This window comes from Fistularia commersonii, chromosome 11, assembly GCF_037954325.1.
Source record: "Fistularia commersonii isolate RoL2024-O1a breed Wild chromosome 11, RoL_Fcom_v1.0, whole genome shotgun sequence".
Lineage (NCBI taxonomy): Eukaryota > Metazoa > Chordata > Actinopteri > Syngnathiformes > Fistulariidae > Fistularia > Fistularia commersonii.
Genome location: NC_141294.1, coordinates 3,405,646 through 3,430,278, shown reverse-complemented (window position 1 = coordinate 3,430,278; position 24,633 = coordinate 3,405,646). Strand labels below are relative to the sequence as shown.

The following is a 24,633-nucleotide window of genomic DNA, read 5'->3' as shown; positions in this document are numbered from 1 at the left end:
AACATCTATCATTTAAGGGCACTGTTTTTTTTGTGTTTATTAGTTCATTTAAAACAGAATTATTCTGTAAATGTTATTCAAGTGTAAACCCTGATGGGGTGTTTAATCTAATTTTCAAAGCAAGAGCTGGAAAAAATGTAAAATGAAGGTTGATATAAGAACCAAGACAGAAAAGGAGGGGGGAAAATGTGCCAAATGCAGAAGGAATTTTGTGGACTTCCTGTCCTGTGATTTATGGCTACTGAGAGTATCAATCCACACATCCTGTCTCACAATTCACAGCCCTGAACGTTTCCATCAAAACAAACTGATGAGCACTGGATACCTCCCTAGTCTGCTTGGATTCGCAAGGCTTTCAGGAAACGAAATTTGATCTGTAATAAATTTCAGAGTCACAAAAGTGAATATACGGGCCCACATGAAATCACACACTCTTTAAACCTGTGCAATTTACTTGTAACTCATGTTCTGTGTTCAATTAGTGGCTTTTCGAGATCCCTCCTACAACACAAACAGACACTAAGCAAAGACATAGGGCACCGCATTCAAAGATCCGTTTCAAGCCGACATCTCTCCAATCTATTTAAAAGCGAGGAAGGAATTCAGAAAGGTCGATGGGACTCTTCCCAGCATGCATTCCAGAAATGCTGACTCTCTTCACTTTGTGCAGTACATTTAGCCAGGTCAGCAGGCCTGCAACCTGTCCTGAAATATCATTCAGTGAACTATTGAGCCTTTGGGACTGACATAGTCTGCAGCTCCGTGCCTCTGTTTTCAATTCAACAATGGACCAGTGCCCTCTCGGAGTGCTCCTCCTCCTCCTTCATCAACATACATTTGCGATCCACATTGAATCAGTTTCTTCACCTCCATTCATCATCCACTCATTTGTCTTTTAGTCAGTGTTATGCAAGCCTTCCCGGTTTTTAATGATCAGTTAACCTCTCCGTGATGCAGAGTTCAGCTAATAATGGATGCCTGTATGCAATTACTTCCTGAGACAGAGGGAATGTGTGTGCGTGTGTGTGTGTGTGTGAGAGAGAGAGAGAGAGAGAGAGAAAAAGAAAGAGAGAGGGAGAGAGCAGAGCAAGGATTCCACATTGCAGAATTGCTCAAGAGTCTGCAAAAATATGACTTGGTGTGTGTGATTTGGGTAGTTGTGTGAGGGGACCTGCTAAAAACTTTGCATTTGAATACTGTGGCATGCAGCTGTCAAGCTCAACGGGAAGTCAGGGAATTTGCTTGTGCTCAGCAAGGCTCTTGACCAACTGACCAAGATTGGAAAACACAGACACACAGAAAGCACAGATCAGATAAGTGCTAGCAGTGGTCTATTTGAGGGCAGGAAGAGCGGCAGGTTGGCAGGTGCCAGAGGCTCTCAGCGGGCTGGAGGCTTCCCTTGAGGAGTGTTAGGGGGCCAGAAGAGCTGGGAAGCACAGCTTTAAGAGACGTTGTGGAATCAGCGAATGCTTAGCTGTGCAGATCAGCAGTGAATTTAGCTGTTGCAAACAACATCAACACACCACAGAAATAGATAACTAATATGCATCATTTATTCATCTCTATATTTAATTGTAAAAAATATGCTAAATTCTAAAGAATCATTTGCCCTGATAACTGCAAAATACACTTACGTGAAATAAATAAACCTAATCCCTGCTGTGGAAAAAGACAATGAATTACTATCTTCTCAACTATTTTAAGGTATGTACAGACATAAAGAAATGTGGTGCAAATCAGATTTCAGAAGTCTAGTGACGAATGCATGTACTCAAAGTCACACCAATTACTTGAGGTTTACTCTGTATGGCTCTTCTCTCATGGTTTTGTCTTCTTTCGTGGTTTTGTCTAAAACCATGAAAAGGACTTTCAGGACTTTTTACTGCGCTGATGCCCCAGATCAGGTTGGCAGCAAGTTAGGCTATGCAGTGTGTGTGTGTGTGTGTGTGTGTACGTTTGTGTGTCTATGTCAAAAAAAAAAAAAAAAAAAACCTCACTAACCCAAGCTTACTGTTCTGTATATTTCCTGTGCATCGTGTATTTGCAGTCCCTGTGTCCTCTATTGTAAGTCGCTTTGGATAAAAGTGTCTGCCAAATGCAATGTAATGTAATGTAATGTAATGTAAAACATAACCAGCTTTGAGTTTGGACAGTTGGCATTGGTTTGTGTAAAAACTGTTCACTTTTCAAATTAGATCTCATTTTGTGCCTGGTGTATGATTCAGTCCTGTGTATAGAAAAGGTACTATAAAGAGATTAACATGAAACATGCTGTTTCCCTGGTTTTTAGGTGAATTAATAGTTACTTGATTGTAGCTATTATTGTATGCACAAATGTGCATAGTTTTAATCGCTACCCAAGTTACTACAGTGTATTCAATGTAATATGATGATTATGCAAAGGGTTCTGGACTACATATTGGTTGGAAAATCAGTCCGTCTTTGTTTGCATGATTGTTCCATGCCTATGCAGCAGTGGAACTTTAAATTTGTTTTCTGTTAGTAAATCAGTTTCAGCCTCTGGAAACATCCACTCTCGAGTGCAGGCCAGCGCTGGAAATACACCATCCTGCCCAAAGAGAACACAGGAAAGTTGCGAGACAGCTAGGACAGCAGGAAGGGATGACAATATTTATATTTATATCAGCGTCGGGGTAGGATTTCTGGCACCGTCACATTATTGCACCTGTTATTTCAGTCATCTTGGGCGTGCTGGGTTTCAGGGTGAAGGGTTAGGTGGCTCTCTTTCATGCAGTGGGTGTGAGTTAACGTCTGTTTGCATAGGCAAATGCGGTCTCGTGAGTGAATGTGCAGGCGCATTCATGAAGATACTAGCCAGATTCATTTGGCAGATTGCGCATTCAAGTAAACCTAGACGTCATCTCGCGAAGGGATCACACCTTGTAGCACTACTCAACAACATGTTGACAACCTCATTTATATGACTTCTCGGTATTAACATCCATCTTTTAACTCACCATTGATTCGAACATCATCTAAATATGTCTTGAGTTTCATGAAACAAAAAACATCCAGACATTGAGTAAATGTCCAGTGATTAATTTCCAGGATCTCAGCCCCCTAATTCTGGTGTCTTTGTTTGGAACACAGCCCTTTCATTTCACTCTCGTTTACATTTAAATTCATATTACAAACTGATTTTTTATGCAAATGGCTTCAAAGTCAACTTCATCTCAACAACAACTAAACTATATTGTGGTGAATAACAATGAGTCTACTGTAGCTCACACAACATACACTATGTATAGGGCTAAACGCATTTGAAACAAACATTCAAAAACACAAGGGCTTGCACACAAATACCACACACAGACACACACACATTCATCACTCAGAGAAAGCTAGCACAGTGTCACCAAAGATGTCTGCCTACAAGATTTAGGGCGCCAGTCCTTTGCCTGACTTTTTGTCTTAGTAGCCTAAGAAGCTGCATTGATATATTGATATGTTTTGTTTTTTTTATTATTATAAATGTTGCATATCAATGCATTTCCTAATATCCATTACATTAAGAAAGAATGTAAATGCATCTCCTAATATCAAAGCTATGGGGCTGATAATCTCTTTGTTAAAATATTGTTTTTCTAATCTGAATGAACTTAAGAAGTGAAATGTTTTCAACAAACTAAACAAGTCCAGTTGCCACAATTAATTTTGACTCCAATGTTTTTAATGGTGTAATTATTTGGATTGCAAACCCTGAACATATGACAAAAGTGGCACTGTCGCCGGTGATGTGAAAAGAGATGGGGAATCAATATTATTCTTTAAGTTTATTACAAAAAAGGAACAGCTAAGGCATGACCTTCATGATCATATAAGCCACAACTTTGACCCAGAATCTGTACTCAGCTGGGCAATGTATTGGTGCGTAATCAGGAATTCAGAACTAGTAAAAGTAGCAAAAAGGCTTTTTCATATTCTTAGTACGCTTCATTGACTACATTGTGCACAAAGCAGTCTCTTGGAAAAGAGATGTAAAATACATTTTTGATTGAAAAACATCAGGCCATGGGAGGGTAGCAGAAACAAAAGCTATTACAAACAATGCTTTTCATTTTCAAATCAGAAAAATGCATATAAAGAAACCGTCCTTTGGTACAAAGTTATAAAAATGAACTCGCATTTTAATCTGTCAAGAAAATAACTGTAATCAAGGAAACTGCCAAGACGGTCATTAATTCAAATTTGTCACTGGCAAGGTACAGTCCAGGCATGTACAGTAGGTATTTATATCCAAGAAGGCAGAAAAACAACACTGCTTTATTCAGTATGCTGAAAAAGAGATGTCAAGATTAATCTTCACTCTACTGCTTTATATGAATCCAACATGATGCTGCAGTACAAGACATCAAACTGCTTTTGTTTGACTGGAAAGTTGTCATATGAGCTAGCATCACTTTAAGGTGTAGATACAGTATATAGAACAAAGTGGAGCTTGTGAAGATTTTTTGTTGATACATCTGCAAGGCTACACTAGTCAAGGCTAGAATACGAACCTGAGCATAAAAAATTATTTCGATGGGTGCGTGAATGAACGATACATCGGACGTGAAGGCTCTTTGTAAAGTTAAGTTTTCCCTGTCCTCTCAGGCAAAGCAAGGTGGCTGGCAGGTTCATCACAGCACGCTAATAGTTCCCGTTCAAGCCTTACGACGACTCAGCTCCACTTAATGCCACATTATTCTAAAAGAGTCAGAAAACTCTCAACTAAAGCAGTTCTGAGTCTGTAAGGATGCCTAGCGGTCTGGGTCTAGTATGTACAACAATGAACAAAAGAAAAGAAAGTTAGCCATTGAGAGTCTCTGGTTGTCCACACACACACACACACACACACACACAAGGCGAATATCAAATCATGACGGTCTCTTTGTATAAGGTTGAAGAGCAGGTAAAAGACGGCACATATTTCTGGAGGGGAAATGATGGCGCAATGACAGGAGTGGTGGAGGGAGACGGGGAGGTGGAGGAGGGAGAGGAGGAGGTCGGCGAGCGGGTGGCCCATCGGGAAGGGAGGCGACGATTGGCTGGACGGGCAGGTCTTGAGAAGCCCTTCTGGGTGGAGGAAGAAGAGAAACCGGAATCGTCTTTCTCCTGTAGAGATACAAATGAATTAACATTAAGGATGATCACACCATTCTATGAACAATCTAATTCAGCCACTCAGATACTTTACATTTTGTCACGTGTGCCCATCTGTAGTCTTCATGGCCCTGGAGAAAACAACAGTATAATTTCAAACAGGAACCGGTTGATGAATTTATTGCTGTCCTGTGAATATATGTTGAAGAAGAGAAAAAACTCCTTTTTGTCAAGAGAAAAGCAGTTGCTTAAATACCTTACATATGCTGAAGTTCACGTGCCACTGAAAGTATTTTGGACAGTGCTTATCAGTTGAGGTTCAACTTAAGTGGTACCTCTCATTACGCTCTTTTCATGAGGTCAAATAGAATTGCCACGATAATCATTCCCACCATTTTTTTGCCATTTGTGTGCATTCAAAGCAATGTAATCACTTCAGTGTTCTCATTTCCGAGGTTTGCCAAGGGCATTTTAGTCAGTTTGTTTCTTGCAGATATGTCTGTAATTACAACACAAAGACCAGAAAAACACTTCAACTGTCGGGCGCCATGGACAGACAGCACGATGAAAGTTCTTTGTAGGGAGAACAGTTAGGGTGATAGACCTCCTGCCAAGTTAACTTCACATGCCACACCACCGATTCTTTGTGTTGCAGCCTTTAAGCAATGGAATGTCCCAGATTATAATGGAGGCTTTTGCCTCTCAGATAGCACCAGAAATAAACAACGTTCCCATCAGAGCTGTCCTCAGCTATAGGCAATCTGAGGAGAACGAAATGTGCACAAACAAATAGTGTAATAATAACAATAGATTATTAATAGATATATATATTAATATATATTAATAGAGCAATTTCCATCAATGTGCTTTACAAGTGTGAAGGGTTAAAAGAATGACACAAGAAACACATTCACTTCACTTATTCCACCTATCCTGTAAGCGAGGGACTCAATGGGGTTAGAGGCATCCAATTAACAGACTGCAATGTTTTGCATGTAATGTTATTCCAGTTTCAGTCACAAACAACATGCGTATTTGTACATTTTATTCAAAGTATGCTTCTAAATGTTACCATCAGTCAAGGGAAAAATTTACCTGCGGGTAGAAAGGTGGATGTGTTAGTCAGCATCAATCACACTGCATTAATCACACTGCCCACCTGTGGTTTGAGCTGTGCCGTTTTTACTCCCATGTTGCTGTGGCTGCTGAGTTTTGAATGTGTGATGTTTGTCTGTGTGAGTGAAGACTGTGCGTTTCTCGGAGAAAATAAGGTCAGCAGTTGCGTGTCCTTTATCTTCACTTCTTGGACGTTCTCCTCTTGCTTGGCGCTCGAAGCCATGTCATCCTGTTGACCCCGGGCTGCACTCTCATAATGCTTCAGGATCTTTTCAACTGCCCCATAGTTGGATCGTGATCCCTCAGGCCGTGGGTATGCAGCCAGAGTAAGGGGCTTCCATGGGTGGTCATTCATCATTCTAGGTCCGGGTCTAGAGGTGTCAGACTGGGAAGGAAGGACAGACACATCATTTAACTGGGCTTGGTGCCCTTGCTGCGTCATGTCTCTATATTTGCTCTCAGCAGATGACTGTCTGGGTGAGACACTGACCCTGGCTGGCTGAGGCTTTGCATCCACAAGATTCTCACTCCTGGAGGAAGAGTCCCCAACACTCTGCACTTGCTGGGTGTTTGGAGACAAGACGGGCTCAGGGACGGAAGTCTCTGCGGCTGCTCTATGTTGTGTTTTCCTGGAAGGACTGCTCGCTGTTTGCACTTTGTGTTTGACCTCAGTATGGTGCACAGGAATCTGGGAGGTTTTTGTTATTGACTCTCCAAGTCCCAGCTGTGACTGAAAATCAGATGGGATAGCATGCTTTATTCTGACCTCCTCACTTTCAGAATTGCATCTGCTTTGTCTCATTTTAACCTCTGGGTCCTGAATATGAGAGTCTGAGGAGGGGACAGATAATGCAGCCTCAGGTTTCAACCCCATGTCAGCGGGAGTGACATCGGTACAATGAGGCTGAAATGTATGCTCCCTGGGAAATAAGACCTCATTTGATGCACAAGTTGCTGGAAGGACCGGTTGGCAACCAAGAGAGCATCCATCTTTTACTATAAAGTCTTCTTCCTCCTCTAGCTCACGGCCCATCTCTGCCTGAAACAAGGTTCTGTTGAACTCGGCTGTTTTTTGTTCCAGCATTATGTTTCTTTTGGAGCCCTGGAGGCTGGAGCTGGCAGGTGGTATTTCCAGGGAGGACAATAGCAAATCTACAGGTAATTCTTTGGATATCGAAGGCATTTGTAGCTCAGGGCTTTGTAAGGTCTCAACACCGGGGCTGAAATTTGAGTAGCCTTTCCCTGCACTCAATATATTGACTTCAGAAAAGCTTTTCTGAACAGTCCCATATGTGGACAATTTGTTGTTACTGAATTTGCTCGCATCACACGACCAGCGGTTGTGGCAGCAGCCGATGTTACAGTTCGAGTTTGCAGGTGCATGGCATGATGCGGCCACCCCATCTATTAAAACCTTTCCTTCATTTTCTTGCAGCATAGCCTCAAACTTCCTGACAATAGACGGGCTGCTGCATTTTCTGTCCACCACGACACAGGGGCTGTGACACTTTGTTAATGTTGTCATGGGAGACTCTGGGATGTGGAGTTCTGTCTCTGGATGGTTGGGGGTACTCAAATTCCAGGAGGAGGTACGAAGAGGGATAGCCGGGGCATCTGTATTCATGTCAAAGTGTGCCCTGGGGTTTGTCTGTGCATCATTATAGCTGTCTGGATCAGTAGAACCCTTTCTACGGGATTTGCCTGTCCCTCTGTTGATCCGCCAAGTGTTATCTGGTGACAAAATAATCCAGTTTTCCTTCTCCAGTGCCCGAAGGTCATCAAAGATCTGGCTGAGATCAAATTGTGCATCATCCAGCTCCAGTCCAGTTTTATCAACACCAGGGGTCACCTGCCCTTCTTCAGGGAGAGATTCACATTGATTCCTGAAAAATAATGAAGGGATCAAATGTAGATATGCAACTCAATCAAATAATCTTCAGATTGAACCCATATTCAACAAACACTTATTCTTATACAGCAACATGGGTTTATAAGGTCTGCACTGTCATACCCCAATCTTTTTTCCAAGGTCATGATATTGTGTTTCCTGCTTGTTTGGGTTTTCACTTCTCTCATTTCAAGTCAATTTCTGACTCATGTGTATCCGGCTCCTCTGAGTTTTCAACCCTAAATTTGATTAACTTGTGTTCGGTTACACGTCTGTCTCTCTCTGCTGTCGTAGATGGTCTATATAATCCCTGTCAAACCTTTTGTGTCGCTCAGACTTTTTTCCTGTCTAGAGACACCCCAGTGTTTTGAGTCAGGTCCAAGTCGCTTCCTCTGCCAAGCCCTTTGCCCGATTTGCCAGCTTTGATGCTTCACTGTTTTACCCTGGTTTTAAGATTTAAAACTCATCTGCGTGTGATTTGCGCAGTTAGGTTTCCAACTTGTGACCTCATGTGTGCGATCATTACCCTAATATGCTAAAATCATTTAAAACTACTGTCTACAAACAAGCCAATTCATTTTACTACATTTTACTACTTCTTCAAACATTTTGACTTTGGTTACAGCTTTCTGTCAACAGAAAGTGTTAAATATTATTTCTCATCCCTACGTGGAATACAAGGATAACACTGAGGCTACGAACACGATTAGCATGTCTAGACATGTCAAAAAAGGGATTCTCATGAATTAGAAAATGACATAGTAAGGTTCGCATAGCAATGGAGACTGAGTTACCTCTTATCGCCACTCTTGCTTCTGATCTCATCTTGGTAGCTACAAAGTTCCTCACTGACACGGGCAATCTCCTTGAGAGCCTGCAACAAAGAGATGATGAAGAAAGATAGATCAGGAACAAAGCTGTTTACTGCATGTTGCTAAATCACCCCACAAATCAAAATAACTTTGAATCAGGGGTAACAATGAAGATTTTCAGTCCAAAGACTGCAAAGCATTTTTTAGCAAGACAACACACAACAAATTGAATACAGTTCTACATCTGTTATATTTAAAAACCATGCACCCTCAAATAACAAAATTCTCACAAGCACTCACAGCATTGAGAGCAGTCGTGCTCTTCTTCTTGTTACTGCCGTAGCTCAGCTCTGCCAGAAGAGGACTAATGTAATCCTTTTTTTCATAGTCTCTCGTTGTCATTCCACAAGCAGGTGCTTTATCTATCTGCAGATCAGATGTATGCAAAGATTCCTTGCTTTGCCGGACTGGGTCTTTCACCCAAACGTCTCCTGATAACAGTTCCCCCATCAGCTCAGGATGTATGTGATCATGCTCGGAAAATTGATCACCAACAATCAATTGACAAGGGGTGACAATTTGCTGGTCTCTTCCACCACCATTGCTGAGGATGCCGTAGCGGCTGAAACCAGACGCTGGTAGGTGTGTGTTTGGTTCAGACTGACTGCTGCTGCTGCGCAGCTCAGAGTGGGAGTTGTCACTTAGCACGCTGGATGCCGTGCTGATTGAATGCGCTCCAAGCCGATGTACGTCGTCTTCCTGCCTTTCGCCATCCTGTCTGCTCCCTTCTCTCTTGGCCCTCACCTCACAGTATAACTAGGAAGAGTAAGTGGAAGAATATGTCATATTTCAGTCTTTATGTCAAGTCAGTTTACATTTTTTATTCAAATGTGTGATACCATATTGTAAATATATGTTACTAAATGATACATTTCATGACATCAGTTTTGGTCTGATTGAAGAAAGGTAAGGGCATATCATAATTCATCTCACCAAAAATTAAGAGAAATGCTTTTATTATCGCCTCAACAAAGATACACTTTTCATTTATAAAGGGGCTGCACAAAGTGTCAAGAATGTAAATAGAGCAATATAGTCACGTGGTCATTTTAGCTCCTCTGCTGTCTTAAGAAGTCAGGTAAAACAGTACAATTGCTAATCTTGGAAATTCATTTACAAAATGATGAGAGATTAAGGACAAACGTTCTTTAAAGTGATTTTTTTTGTCTTCTAGATGGCTACCAAAATAGTTACTGTTTCATGTTGACCTGCTAACCATCACATCATGTAATGTCTTGATGGGACAATTGCTTTATTCCTTTCCTGTTTTCCTCTCTCGTTTTCTGGTCATGAAGGGGCAAATGAGAGCCACGTGTTCATTTCAAAGCAAATAGTTCCAGTATTCAGCAATCTTTCCTACTACTTTTAAATTGCCTCCCTAATTAAAACAACATCAACTTCTTGTGGGAATGCCAGACTTTGTCTTGTCAAAACTCAGGCTTTACATTTAATATATTTAATATTTTAATTGTCAGTGACTGCTTTTTATATACACCTCTTATATCTATTTAACTTCAGAGATCAGAAAACATGAGAGTTCATGTAATTGTTCCTTCCACTCCCACCTTTTCGTACACTTTACAGCTGCACATATCATGCATATCACAACCAATTCTTGTAGACCACAACATTAGTAGGATGCCGCTCGCACATAACACATTTAGGTCACATTTTACTGTACAGTACATGTTATGCATGTCCTTCTGATAAAGAAGAGATGAATGAATTTATCAAAAAAATGTAGTTTCCAGCAATACTCTATCCAGTATTGTGTTTATATTCTAAACTTAATCTGAAACCTCACTTAAAATAATCCTAACTGCAATATCAACACAAAAAAACTGCAATGTGTAAAAAATGTCATCGATTAACGATCAACTTAGTAAAACTTACCTCTTCTATTTTCATTTGCATGTTTTTTAATTGACTCTCCCATTCCCTCCTTTCCTTGTCAAACCTATCCAGCAGCTCAGCTTTCTCCCTTAACCAGTCCCTTTCATTGTGTTCTAGGCGACAGCGCAGGTCCATGGTTGTGGAACGTGTGTCAGCTAGGAGTCTCCGCTGCTCTTCTCTTTCCCGCAGGAACGTTGAGGTGTCACTGAGCTGATCTAGATTTCCTTTTCCAGCCACAAAGCCAGGACCCGTCGCTAACGGGGCACCTCCACTGGCCAACCCGGCAACTTCTCTTGCCTCCAACTGAAGGGAAGGAAAAAAGACGGTGTAGAGGAGAGAAAAGGCAGTACGGGGAGAGGGGGGAAAAGTGGGAGAGAAAGTAAGGAAAATGGTGAGTGGTGAGGATGTAGATCGCTCGAACAAGTTGATGAGTGCCAGATGACATTAAAAGCAATGCCTGGATGAGAGAAATTGTTAAAAGGGGAATTAAGAGAATGAAGGAGTGGCAGGAAGAGAAGGTGGAGGATGTGGGTGAATAATGCGCCACAGGGACAGGGGTGACTGAGTTCAGAGAAGGGAAGAGAAAGAAGACGAGATGATTGAAAGATGAAAATATCCTGTGAGAACTCAAACACAGATGGATCATGGGTTTAGAGGTCAAGTCTCTTGTATTTGTGTAGTCTCTTGTACATCACGAACACAGGATACAGTTTTGCAATGAAAGTCAGACAGCGGAATACCGCTGAGTATACATGTGACAACAAATGACACTGATTGGAAAAAAATGTAAATGTTACAACAGGATCCACACAAATATGGACCCCTTTGAATACAACTCTGCTGAGATTAAAACTACATTTGATCGAGAAAAGTTGCTAAAATACACACTTATTAAAATTGTGCTTTTGATACATGCTGTCACAATACAGACAACTGAAATTAAAGTTAAAAACTTTTAAAACTAAGGTAAACAAGTATGTTGTTTACCTCAAAGCAAACCTGTAATGTCCTTAATATGAGCTGATCTAAAGTATCATGAGTCTCTCTTTTAATATCAAATAAGATATGTGCAATTAAAGTGGTCATAACTAGGGGTATTGTTTTCATAGTACTGGTAATATGAAGATGAAGACAAAAACACCTATGGATGTCCATGTGTGTGCGTGTGCATGTTTTTGTGTTTCAGTGATATTTATATTTGTGTCAAACAGAGAATGCATTTGAGCAAGCCTGAATGTGTTATTTTAGCATTCAGTCACAAACATTGACCATAACATTCTTACAAACTTTGGTCGCTGTGCTATTTTTGCCTATGGCTGAGAAACCTGAAATTATGGTCTTGACAAAGAAGTGAACCCCTTTCTGTCTGCGTGTGGTTCTTCTTAAAGTTGCCCACAATTATAGACGTATGATGATGGGTACCAGCCATACCACAGTCTATTTAAAGATTCAAAAATGTAAATAAATAGTGAAAGTACAAAGCTAATGTGCTGTCATCCTACTTGCTGATGGTTTAGAACATCAGATAGAAAACCCAAATATCCACCTATAGCTGATTGTGAAGTAGACTGTATATATACACAGTATATGGGAAAAGGGAACATGGTAGCCTGCAGCTCAACACATGCATGCTTAGACATGCCAATTAATTTTGTTCTCAATGAGCGTTTTCCAATTCTTTGTGACCACCCTGCAAGTGACCGTGTGGCCCAGGGATATAAAGGTAACTGTGTCACCGGGGTGACCTATTATAAATAGCGGACACACAGTCTCGTCTAATGTCACATTCCTTTGGGAGGTGGGGAGTCGAGGTAAAGGGAGGAGGGGGAGTTGGCTGCTAAGACAGAGAAAGATGTCTCCTAGCTGCCAGGAGCTTTCATAAATCAGTGGTATGTAGAGGAATACGCCTGGAAATATCCGGCCCGAGACCTTTGCCACAGGTATTGGATGATTGTTTGTTATTTGGCGGTGGAAGTGCTCAAAAGGGATTTAGAAACGACATGCAGTACAGTAGAGACATTCACAGCACTAAGATGGGGAAGATGTGCTGTCAAGTGTTAAGAGTGGAATTTGAGTCGCTATGAAGATAAATTCACCTGAGGTATTAGAGCAGTTAGACAATATGGTCTCATCGAAATGTAAAATAAGATTGCCAATACAGCTCCAATTGCTTCACCAGTCAAACAATTGACAGTGAGATTGATGAAAAACTATGATCAAGACACAAAACGAATTTCAAGTTTGAAATTGTCATTGTGCAGTTTGATTTCATTGATTTAATTCAGGCATAACATTGACATTGATGACCTCAGCATGACAAATGAAAACAATTTTAATTAAGGTTTCATCTAAATACACTCAAATCAAATTCACATGACCCAGGAATGTGAAGCCTTTGAGAATTCCTTACTTCTTTGACTCATTTGCCTCAAGTTTTTCAGGTAAAAGTGGCTGCTTGAATAATCCTTTGCAACACCGCAACTTTCTCTCTTGTGAGCTGCAGTTTTCATTGCCACTCCTCAACATGCAGTGATGAAAAAATATAACTGTCCAGCGCAAGCATGGTGTTAATTACAAGAAAAAATGCAAACCAGTCCATCTTTCCTGGACTCTCTCAATTATTGAGTTAATTCCATGAACTGATTTACTGAAAAGAAGTTACAGGCCAAAAAAATTTTCCACTGAATACTGTATTGAATTACCATCATTATAAACGTCCAGACTTTCTCAAAAATAACATTCATGCTCTAAATTCCCTCCTCTAGCTCTGTCATCAATTAACATAATTTTCCTCTACACTGGTACAAAGAAACAGTTGTTCACATTGTTGTTCACACTTTTTTTAAATGAAATTTCATGATTTTGACCTACTGACTTCTACTGATACCACGTCATGGTATTAGACCTTTGATCACTTCAGTATCCATATCTGAGTAAGTCAAGAGAAAAGATTGGAGAGGGTCAGCCTTGCACAGTAACTGTCCCTGTTCTGTGGAAATAGAAAGTGCAATTCACAAATAAAAAGATACATATGATATATAAAATATATAATATAGAAAGATAATTGTTTAAAAGAAAGACATGTATGCAAAGCTAGATTACATTCAAAGCTAGAATGAAATCTCCCTTTCATCAAATAAAAGAGTGCAAACCCTTTAATTACACACTCAAATTGACTTCAAATTACGTTAAAAGTCCAGACAAACCTTTTGCTGAGGCAGCTACAGTATATAGAGTTTTGAACTATAACAGATTATATATTAAACTGTCTATAAAGGCTTAAGTTAAAAGCACAATGTAGAAAAAGAAAAAAGATCAATAGACTCAGTAAACTTCTCTGTTGGTCTCTTTGTGAAATCAGTGACAAAAAATATTACAGCACCTATGTGTTCATTCATCAAAACTGATCAATGCTAATTAACGATGAGTTAATTTAGCATGCTTCTGTGTATAAACACCGATGAGTTGGGGTTTTTTTGTGTGTTTCTCTCTTTGTGTTCGTGTGTGTGTAGGTGTAGTAGTAGTCAGCCTGTCACCAATATCCTTACAAAATTTGACCGAGAAAACAAAAGCGGGACAACAAATGCCTTTTTTGAGACAGTCTGTAAATAAAATTACCAAAGCAGGCCTCTCATCGTCTCTCACAGAGAACAATACCTAATGACAGTAAAACCATTATGTTGAACAGTTGCAAGCTTTGATTCATGTCTTGTCATTGTTTCATCAGTGGTCTTGGCAGGCTGCTCTGTCTGCAGTGCTGTTGCACAACATTGTTAATTTTTAGCAACGTCACATGGAATTTGAGAACTTCATCACCTCACTCAAAGGATCATTTTTTACCAGTGCAGGATTAACAAAAGGGGAGCTGTGTAGATGAATGAATGTGTGACCAATCAGTTTTGAGTGTGTGAAAGGGATCATATGAGGCTCAACTGGCAACAGATGAAGAGATTTCAGTCTCATATATTGTACACAGCTACATGAGCACAGAAGCAGCATTAAAGACAAAGCACGAGGACAAATCCAATTCACTGAACAAATTACATCAAAGGTTTTCATTTAAATCTGATTAGCTCTAGACATACTTTTCAACTAAATAAATCTGATACAGCTACAAAAAGATTCTAAACCTTATAAGCCACAGCGCCTTGAGGGATAACTCTGAGTAGTCTGTCAAGTGATTCTTGCAAAGTCTGACACCGCTTGGCACCGGTATGCAAACTTAAATCAAACTTTTATTCTGCCTATTTCAAGGGACACTTAATCGTGTCTGTGTATGGCATGGTTGATCGTGTACCCTCACAGAAACATGCTGAAAGCGGCGTGGTTACCTCTTTGTCTTTTTTTGTCTACTGAGGGCAAATCTTTTGCTAAGCTGAGGGGTTTAGGTCAGGTCGATTACAAACTGCCATTCATGTGCTATTAAGAGGCGCTAACAGAACAAGAATATTTTTACATATAAATCGTAATAGCCAAAAAGCCATTATCAAAGCACTTGCACACTCACATTATCAAAACAAAGTAGCCCAACAGTATACTGCATAACCCCGATGATGTACTTGCATTTTAAATCGACGTTCACGACATCATCCATCAGTTACCTGTGCAATCCTGCGTTTAAGCTCAGCCTTCTCCAGCTCCCATGCACATCTGTCCTTAGTATACTGCAGCTCAAGTTCACTCCTCTTCTCCTCCTCTCTCTTCACTTCTACCTGTACTTCTTCCAAAACTGTCTTCAGGTCCAACAAAATCCTCCGGTTCTCCCCTCCCTGCATGGGCAAAAAGTTGGTAAGAGTCCTGGCGGCTCAAAGTTTCCACTGAACTGCACATGGTTTTCCCAACTGCAAAGTGTAACATCTTCTGTTGAGCACGGTGAAATACTGAATTAAAATGATTCTTGCTCTTTATCGCCAATGCTCATGGAGTAAATTATGAGCGCCGAAATACTCGGACAATGTGAATAAACAGGTGAATAAATTACAATTTCAATCCCAATCCAAGCAACAGCGATGCAGAATTGAAAACGAAAAGAAAAGGATCATGTTTGAGACTTAGGAAATCACAGACAGCACTGAAATCAACGTTCTCAAAGATGGTAAGATGGTAGCCTATTTCCAGTTACTTGAATATTCGCCACTTCTCTCAACAAAGACTCCTTCTCCCGCATCCAGGCTTCTTTATCCTGCACATGTCGCTTTTTCACATCGTCAAGTTTCTTTTTCATCCGCGCATGATGTGTTTGCTCCAGATGCTGCTGCTTCTGGGCCTCGGAACCCGGCCTCTTTTGTCCTCTGGGGACTTCGAGCTGAACCCCCGCGCTCTCCTCTCCCGCTCCCGGTGCGGGACCGATCAGACTGAAGAGGGTGGGTGGGGAGGAAATCCTCCTAAGAGGGCTGCGGCTTTTGCCCCTGCCTCTATCCGCTCTCTCCACCTTGGAGCATGGGACAAATTCCCATCCCTGAGACGGGACGTACCCCCCTCCTGCACCGCCCCCGCCGCGCTGCCCTGACCCGTCCATGAACGCGCTCCACATATCTCCGCCGCATCAAAATACAACTCTTTTTGAACAAAATCACGATGTTGAAATCGAGTCGGGTGTCTTTTCGGTTAAAAGTTGCCACTGCAACGGCCGATTTATCCAAAATCCGCAGCGCCGAGGGTGGCTTGCAGAGCCGTGCAGGCGACGGGACTTTCGGTCGCCTGCATGTCGAGACCAACAGAGAGTCAGCCGGTCGCTCTGGTGCAGATTATCCAACGCCTCCCCGTCGCTGCACTGGCCCGCAGAGGTCCCTTTGACGTAGGAGCCTCCGCCGGCTAGCACCGTGTCACTCCTCTCCGCGGGTAAAAACAGTTGTTGGCTGAGAGTCCGGAGGACAAGACGCCCAGCAACCACTCCGACGCTTCCAAAAATATCACTGGAAGCTCATTGATGTGAGAGTATTTATACTCCCGTGTAACCAGGAGCGTATTTCTTCGCACAACGACGGAAACACAACAAACCGATGACTTTTGAATCGTTTGACCCTGTAACCATGGCAACAGATTAATTTAAACGGGGCATGGCACGCGCAACATTTAACGGTTCTCCCTCCTAGCCTAATTTTCAGCGCTATACAAAGTCATTTCTTAGGATTCCTTTCTCTGTTTTGTTTCACACTTGCCTGGCACACGCGTGGACGAGGTACCCTCCCACTCCGCAAGTGGCGTGGAAGTGTCAAAACCCAGAGGTTATCCGTCCACGCTAAGAAAATCCACACGCTAGCAAGAACCCTTCCACCCTGCTGCCATTTTTTTCATCTCCTATTTGTGGTACTATCACGAGGGAGGAGGGGAATTTCCCTTATTTTTCGTCTTAAGACACAAAAATGGGCACATTTACGAGCTCTCTAAAGTTACAATTCGAATTGTTTTTAATTTATTTTATCGTTCGCTAAAAACACGGGCAGCGCAGCTGTCAAGATATCACACTGCGTGCGTGGGATTTGGCTGAATGAGATCCTTACCTCCTCCTCCAATTTCACGAATATCCTTCAGAATTTGCCACGCAAGTTGACTTTTCGGTGAAAATACCTCAAGCTAGACTCCCCGGCGTTATTTACACCTGGAGAGCGAGACCCTGCGGCTGAGATAATGCTTTCATTATGCAATAATGCCTCTCTCCCCCTCTCTCCCACAGCTGGACCTAATATGTGACGTCACACATCCCATCCACGGGATGAGAGAAGTGAATGAACAGACATTCCTCTCTTATCAGGTCCCTGGGTGGGAAAAAAAGGTGAAAATCAACACTAAATCAACATTTTTTCTTTTCTATTCTCTAATATTTAAGTTGTTTTTGTTTTTGTTTTTTTAGTTTGAAACTTTATTTGTGTGTGTGTGAGTGCACTTGTGCTCTCTCTAACCAGTCCATCTGGTTAAAGTCAAAAGTAAATATACAAAAAAATACAGTGCAACAACAAGAAACAGCACCATGTAGGGTTTTGAAAAGAAGCTCCGCAAACAGCGGTAAAACCAGTGCATCCAAATGTGTAAATCTAGTTGCGTGTCAGCACAGATGTATGATATGGCTAATATAGCCATGGATGCTGTGAATTGGTTTACAGCAGCAGAAGTACTCGTTTTGTATCAAAATGATTGCAACAAAAGAACTCCATTAATTCTGTCTGCATTGGTGACGTACTCACCTAGTGCTCCTCTGCCACTCCCTGGTTTTGGTCTCCAAAAAACGCTGAAAGCATCTTAATAGATGGGCTTTATGCTTCATACTTGGGGAATGATAATGTCCTGTACCTTGAGTGAACTTATGTAATGTTTCGAACATAAAATAATTAAAATGAATGAATATGCAAAAAAAAAAAAAAATGAAGATGTACTTAACATATGGACCATGTGTCTTACAGAACAAAGAACAGGGTGAAAAGGAATACCAATTTAAAAATGGTGGCATAAGACAGAGAGGAAAACAGAACAAGAATGAGAATCAGCAAAATAATGGGCTGAAACATCTGGAACCAATGGCAAATGAAAAGTGGGAAAGAGGATCATATTAACCTGCTGTTAGAAAGAGAATACAACAAATTATGAAACACAGGAATTACGACCAGTCGGCTTACGGAAAGCGGCTCCTCTGCTTGTTTATCCTCTTGCTTCGGGACATCCAGCCGGTCGATGAAGCTCTGCAGTTCCTTTCTGAAGGCCTTCATCTGGGCATTAATACGATACAGCAGCTCATGTTCTCGGATCCTGCGGAGCAGAGTACGGTTGGACTCTTTAAGACTGTATGATAACTCTCTTTGGAAAACACAAAGTTGTTTTTTGCCTGCAGGTCAACTTTACTTTTGAAATAGCGCGGTGTGTAATGAGGACTTAGAGCTAGAGTGTACATTTAAAACGTTCCAAGATTTTAGTCATAGATTTGTGAGAATAAAGTGGGATTTTTGACAGGCACGAAATCTTAGGGTGCAGGATAAAAATCACAAATTGATGAGGTGCGAGATCCAAATGGGTAAAAAAAAAGGCTAAAAACAGTGTGTTGCCAAGGAAACACAATATTTCGCTTTGAAATGGATGCTGGGTGTGTAATAGGCTTGCAGTGCATAAACACAGCAAATTACAAATATAAATGACATTTTTTTTTGCCAATTTTTTTGACGCAAATGAGTTCTTCGACGTATCATTTTTATAAATTTCCCAACCCCATTTCGAACACTGAAGATGACAAAATATACCTCTTTATCGACGTATAGAACATGCATTCTTTTTTTTAAAGTTTCACGGCCGTCTGGCACCGTTGTGTTTTGTTGCAGTTTTGTTCAATATTTTGGCTTCTGGTTTTCCACTGAACACGTAGTATGATGTCTAGCCACTTAAAAACAACAATATGATTTCAAGAGTGCAATGGTATTTGTATACCTGCCACCTTCCTCATCATCATCGAGTCTGGCAAACAGCTCCCCATTGGTGACGTAGACATGAGCTTCCGCGATGATGGTGCTGGTGTCAGCAATGAGTCTGTCGATGGTCCGGCCGAGCCTTTCTGCTTCGATTCGGATGTCTATCAACTGCTGCCGGTCCTTCAGGCTTCTGGATAAAAAACGGCTGTCCACAGGTGAGTACAGAGAGCGTGTCGGGGTGAGGCAGCGGATGTTCCTGACCTCGTCTGAGTCACTTTCCCCCCCTATAGGACCTTCACGTTTGCGGTGGGGTGGGAGGAGACGCGGGGAGGAGGCCGAGGCCGAAGGGGTGTCATCGTCCCGCCCTCCGTCGCTCTCTGCGTCGCTGTCACGCGGGCTGCCTCGGATGCCCAGGTGGGAGGCCAGATCGTAGCGCTGCATGTTGGAGAGTAGCACGCGGTTCTCGTACTGGAGCTGCATAACTTTACCGCTCAGTTCATTGATCTGGAGACGAGCCGCCTTCAGCTCCTCCTGGAGGGCCTCCACTTTGGCTGGGTCAGCGCCTCCTGAGGTAAAAACATGGCAGCAATGAAAAGTGGAACACCACTGCAAAATTCATGTGCATCTCTGTGAGCCGTTTTGCAACACATTTTTCATCTACCACGTTTTTCTAGTTTCCTGAAGGAGAAAAAGATTATCTTATTCTGCTATTGCAGCTGCTTGGACTCCTTCAACCAGGAATTAAAAGCATACCTCCTCCGTGCCTCGACCCCGCTTCATGGGATCCGGCCTTGTACTTCAGTTTGTTGAGCTCACTTGTCACCTAAATATGCAACAAGGGTATTTTATTCATGTGTGTTTCGTACCAAAGGAATAAATAGTTCATCACCTTGAAGTACTTTTATGTATGAGGGACAGATTATACAATGATGATTCCTAAAATAACAACAGATAGGAAAAGATGAGGCGATCGCATCTTTTGACATCTTTCATGTCTTAAATAAACAGTGCTGCTATACAGAGCGCTCTCAGGGAGTATTTACTGCATATGATTCACTATCTGTTGCAAGTTTTAAGGGAGTGTTTATGTTTCCGGGCCATTAACAATAGTTTAAAAAAAAAGAAGATAAATAACAGTAATCTATTGAAATAAATGAGGTCATTAATGTGAAATGCATTCTAGGAACACACAAAAACCAAGCGGAGGGCCTAGTCTTAAATCGGTCTACCTTTTTATTCTCCTCCTCCACATCTGCCAAATTCCTGCGGAGAAGTTCTGCCTCATCTTCCACCAGCTGCAGCTGCTGCCTCAACTCTGAAAGTGCCTCGCCCTGCTCACGGCACTGCTGACCCCCGGTGCCAGATCCATCCACTCCTGCGGCCGCCATACTGGGAGAGGACAGGAGCGTCAACATCTTGGATATTTTACCTAGCATCATTTTTTATTTCTTTTTGTTTTCATAGACGGTAAAACTGTTTTCATCGTTGGAAATTGCTGTTTTACTTTTCTCTGCCACAATAACAATTTCCCAATCCATGAGAATAATACAAGAAATCGGTAGCTATTAAAGCAAGTAGCAGTGAAGCGCACCTGTCCTCCCTCATGTCATCTAGCTCAGCCTTCAACCCCCTGTTTTCCACCTCCAGCTCCACGATCTTCCTGCCAAGGATGTTGGCCTCCTCCTCGACCAAGCGTAAGCGCAGCTTCAGTTCTGATTCACGAGTTGTGGGAGGCCCTCCGGCTTCACCTTTGGGCAAAGGACTGTCCACATCCCCATAGAAGGAGCGGTACTTCTGAAGCTCCTGCTCCAGTCGATCCTTCTCTTTGTCGATCTTTGCCATCTTTTTCCTCATCAGGATGGCTTCCTCCTTGATAAAAGCTAGTTGACATTTCAAGTCATCGTTTTCTTCCTGTACGGAAAGAAGTGAGAATTTGCAGGGAGTGGGTGGCAAGAGAAAACATGGTTGTTCAATAAACTCTGCATAGATGTAGGCTATATTCAGAGAAGTGCCCTGTATTCCTCAATATTTTCCTTTGCAGCAAATTTTAAACATAAGACAAGCATATACGGCTGCATTATTTGACTAATTTATCATTTAATTCCTCACCTCAAGTGGGGTCTGTGTAATCTTCCTCTCGCTTTTCTGTCCATCTTTGCTCCCTTTCCTTTTCAGTGAATGCTGTGGGGAAACAGTTACATCAGCAGCAGCAGCAGCAGCAGCTTCAAACTGCAGGCAGTGATTTCATCGCTTTATGAAGCAAAGAAGGTCACGTAATGAGAAACTAAATCACACACAGTCATCCCCAATTAACTGCAATACCTATTTTAAATGAGAGTACGTGGGGACGTTGGTAGCGTTTAAAGCAATAATCTATGATGTTTCTCCTGCATTGTGTGTATCATATTATGATTAAACAGGTTGTCAAACTGCACTAAACATGTGAAAAGTGGGCTGTTTTCCATTGAGTACACTGCCTTCTTTTCCAGTATTATAGTATTAAAAAGAAGGCTACTCAGCTCAGTTGGTGTATAATCCCCTGCATGTTCGTGTACTGTTTTGCACTATTCGCCCCTCGCTTTGACAAACACATAAAATGAAACGAATCATCGGGTCGCGGCGCTTCACCTCTTTGGCTTTATCCAGCTCATTTTGCAGAGCCTGCTTGGTCACCTCCACCTCGATCAGCTGCTGCCTCAGCTTCTCATTCTCCTCCTCTGTCTTGGTCCTTTTCTCCTCTACATTTTCCAGTTCATGGTGTAGACGCACAGAAACATCCTTTGCCACCTGGCGGAGGGAGAACCAGGAGGAGGTTATGGGTTTTTTTTTTTTAAAGGAAATCTGATTTGTGAAAACACTCGACATGTGCGTTCGCTCGCCTTCAGGTCTTGCTCCAGACTTCTGAGCAGCTCCCCATCCACCTGACCACTTTCTGTAAAACGAAGCCTCTTCCTCTCTGCCTTTTTCAAGCGATACTGGAGTATCCTGCAGTTCTTGTTTGCCCTCTCCAGCTCTCTGCGCATGTCCTGCAGCTGGCAGGCATCCTCCTCGTAGAAAGTGTCCCGCATCTCATCCATCTCCGCTCGCATCTCCTCGATTTCGGTCTGGTACAATGAAAAAGCGGCATGCAATCAAGATGTGCCGAATAAAGATAAATATCTCTGGACGGATGAAGGAATATTTCCCGTCGCACTCCCAATGGCGTGCAACAGCCGTTTGTACACGCACACACACACACACACACACACACACACACACAAACCATATGATTGACAGCGTTGAGACGTGATTTACCTTGAGATCATCATTTTCGTCCTCCAGCCTCTCGATCTCCTCCTGCAGCCTCTCGTCCGGGTGCGGATCCGGTCCCGGGTTGTCCGGTTCGGGGGACAGCTCCGGCTCGGACGCCGGCGGAGACGCCGACTTGGCGTGCATCTTCGTCCCTTTCTTCCCCAGGCTTTTATTCAGATGGAACTGGATGAGCTCGGACTGCAGGCATCCCTCCTTCCAGAAGCCCGGCCCGCAGCCCACCGCGCCTTTCGAGCTCTTCTTCCCGGCCGCGGCGGCGGCCTCCCCGCCGCGGGGGTTTTTACTCCGGAGCTTGGGGGATTTGGACGCGCACGGCTGATCCGAGACGACCCGGGGGGTGTCTGCGACCGGCGGGCGATGTGCGTCCTCGCTCCGGTCCGCCGACGCGGCCCTGCTCGGCGTCGGGCTTTCAGCACCGGCGGCGTGGACAGCGGCCGCGCCTCTGCCGGCGGCGGCCTGCCGCTCCCTCCCCACGGACACGGGAGAGTGACCTCTGCTGTTCCGCCCTCCCCCGCCCGGCTTTGACGCGACGGCTTTTGACGCGTTGCCCCCCTTCGGCGTCGCCGCTTTAGAACCGTCTTTAAGACCGGCCGGGGACGAGGACCGCTGCTGCTTCCGGCCGCTATTGTCTGGCTGCCGCTGCGCGTCGGCGGCGGCGGCGGCGGCGGCGGCGGCGCCGGACGTGTTCATCGTGATGTCAAAGGCTCAGCTCATCCTCGGCGACATCATCCATCACATCCCCCCCCTGCAAAACACCGGGTCACCCGCAGGAGATGTTTGCAAGCTTTATTTTTTTTAGAGGAGAATTCTGCACCCAAGAGACCCTAGACAGACATCTATTATTCAGCCTTCTGTTGTGCATGTGTGTGTGTGTGTGTGTGTGCATGCATGTGTGTGTGTGTGTGTACTGGGGGTCCATTAGGGGGCCCTTAGTTTAAGGGCAGAGAAAGCTTTGTCATGTGCATTTGACCGAAAGCAATCTTCCTGCCAGACGCTTCCTGTCTCCATCCTCCTCCTCATCCTCATCATCTTCATCATCATCCTCATCATCTTCATCATCATCCTCATCATCTTCATCATCGAGGTCCTCTCTTCCGGCAGACAGGCCCGATGACTCATGACTACAACAAGTGCCACTGTTTCAACTATTTCTTGTAACACGCGACAAGATCCAGCTCATGCCCGGGTTATTTCCAGCCGTTCCCAAATTAGGGAGGGCAAAAAAGTAGCTCAAACTCAAGCGGCTGTCCTATCATTGTCCTTTCTAGATGATAAATAAAATATATTGTGGGGTACTCGACAGTAAACCCCGGAGGCCCTGGCAAGCACAGACCTGTCGGACATGTGTCCTTCATGCAGGCTCTCATTTTACACAAAAGCGACCGGCGTGGAAGGAATGAACTTATAAACAGATTTCTTACCTTTGTCAGACGCTTTTTTTTTTTCTTTTTTTCCGGATGCCGATGGGTGGTGATGGTGGTGATGGTGATGGTGATGGGTAGTAAGGCAGAGCGGAGGCTGACTCCAGCGCCTCCCGACCACCAACCAACCTGTTTCAATATTCATGACATTACATCATCGCTGCGAGGGTTGGAGGCTCCTCTCATTGGAAGAGCGACGTTACAACATCTCTCTCTCTCTCCCTCCCCTCCTTCTTCTTTGTCCTTTTTCTCCGCCGTGATGCTGGGGTTGGAAGTAGCCATTGCACCCACAGTAGCACTTTGCACTCAGTTAATTGAACTGACCTTGATTTATATTAAAATGTCTATAATAATATGTTTCTGATGTATTTTGGTTGATCTCTGCTTCAGGTGCAAATTGAAGGAATATAATGTAACACACCCTGTCAATTGCTGGCCTCTGTCTCCTCTCAGTGTCCAACCGTGTTATGATTATAATTACTATTCTCTCTATGGAGTGGGGATTATTACTTTCTGCCCTGATCAAATTATTTCTTTCCATTCATGTCCTCATAGCCGGTTCCCTATGAAACATACTCTGCCCAGCATGAACCAGTATATGACGGGCTGGAATGTTGTATTTTGAGTGTTTTCAGTTC

At 43.0% G+C, this 24,633-nt stretch overlaps 2 protein-coding genes across 5 annotated transcripts; both read right to left on the bottom strand.

Moving 5' to 3' along the window:
• Positions 1–3,779: 3,779 nt before the first annotated feature.
• mtcl3a (MTCL family member 3a) lies at positions 3,780–16,710 on the bottom strand. 3 transcript variants are annotated; one of them, XR_015106766.1, is made up of 10 exons: positions 15,995–16,710; positions 15,474–15,641; positions 10,873–11,175; positions 9,220–9,735; positions 8,902–8,981; positions 6,710–8,102; positions 6,263–6,604; positions 5,360–5,602; positions 5,198–5,234; positions 5,009–5,115 (listed from the first exon to the last, which is right to left on the bottom strand). XR_015106766.1 is itself a non-coding variant. In XM_086154519.1 (9 exons), coding segments are annotated over exons 1-9 (3,252 nt in total). In that variant the 5' UTR covers positions 16,406–16,710; the 3' UTR covers positions 4,967–5,113. The 3 variants fall into 3 exon arrangements, 2 of the variants coding, with proteins under 2 accessions (XP_086010644.1, XP_086010645.1); XM_086154519.1 differs by lacking the exon at positions 5,360–5,602 and having other exon boundaries at positions 4,967–5,115; XM_086154518.1 differs by lacking the exons at positions 5,198–5,234; positions 5,360–5,602 and having other exon boundaries at positions 3,780–5,115; positions 15,995–16,708.
• Positions 15,503–24,575, bottom strand: mtcl3 (MTCL family member 3). Of its 2 annotated transcripts, XM_086154520.1 has the most exons (12): positions 23,996–24,575; positions 22,560–23,319; positions 22,145–22,369; positions 21,894–22,052; positions 21,375–21,446; positions 20,857–21,176; positions 20,495–20,654; positions 20,019–20,088; positions 19,285–19,831; positions 18,486–18,615; positions 18,057–18,377; positions 15,503–15,641 (listed from the first exon to the last, which is right to left on the bottom strand). In XM_086154520.1, the coding sequence occupies exons 2-11, from the start codon at positions 23,262–23,264 to the stop codon at positions 18,267–18,269; spliced, it is 2,499 nt and encodes an 832-aa protein (XP_086010646.1). In that variant the 5' UTR covers positions 23,265–23,319; positions 23,996–24,575; the 3' UTR covers positions 15,503–15,641; positions 18,057–18,266. The 2 variants fall into 2 exon arrangements, with proteins under 2 accessions (XP_086010646.1, XP_086010647.1); XM_086154521.1 differs by lacking the exons at positions 15,503–15,641; positions 18,057–18,377 and having other exon boundaries at positions 19,285–19,455; positions 19,527–19,831.
• Positions 24,576–24,633: the final 58 nt, after the last annotated feature.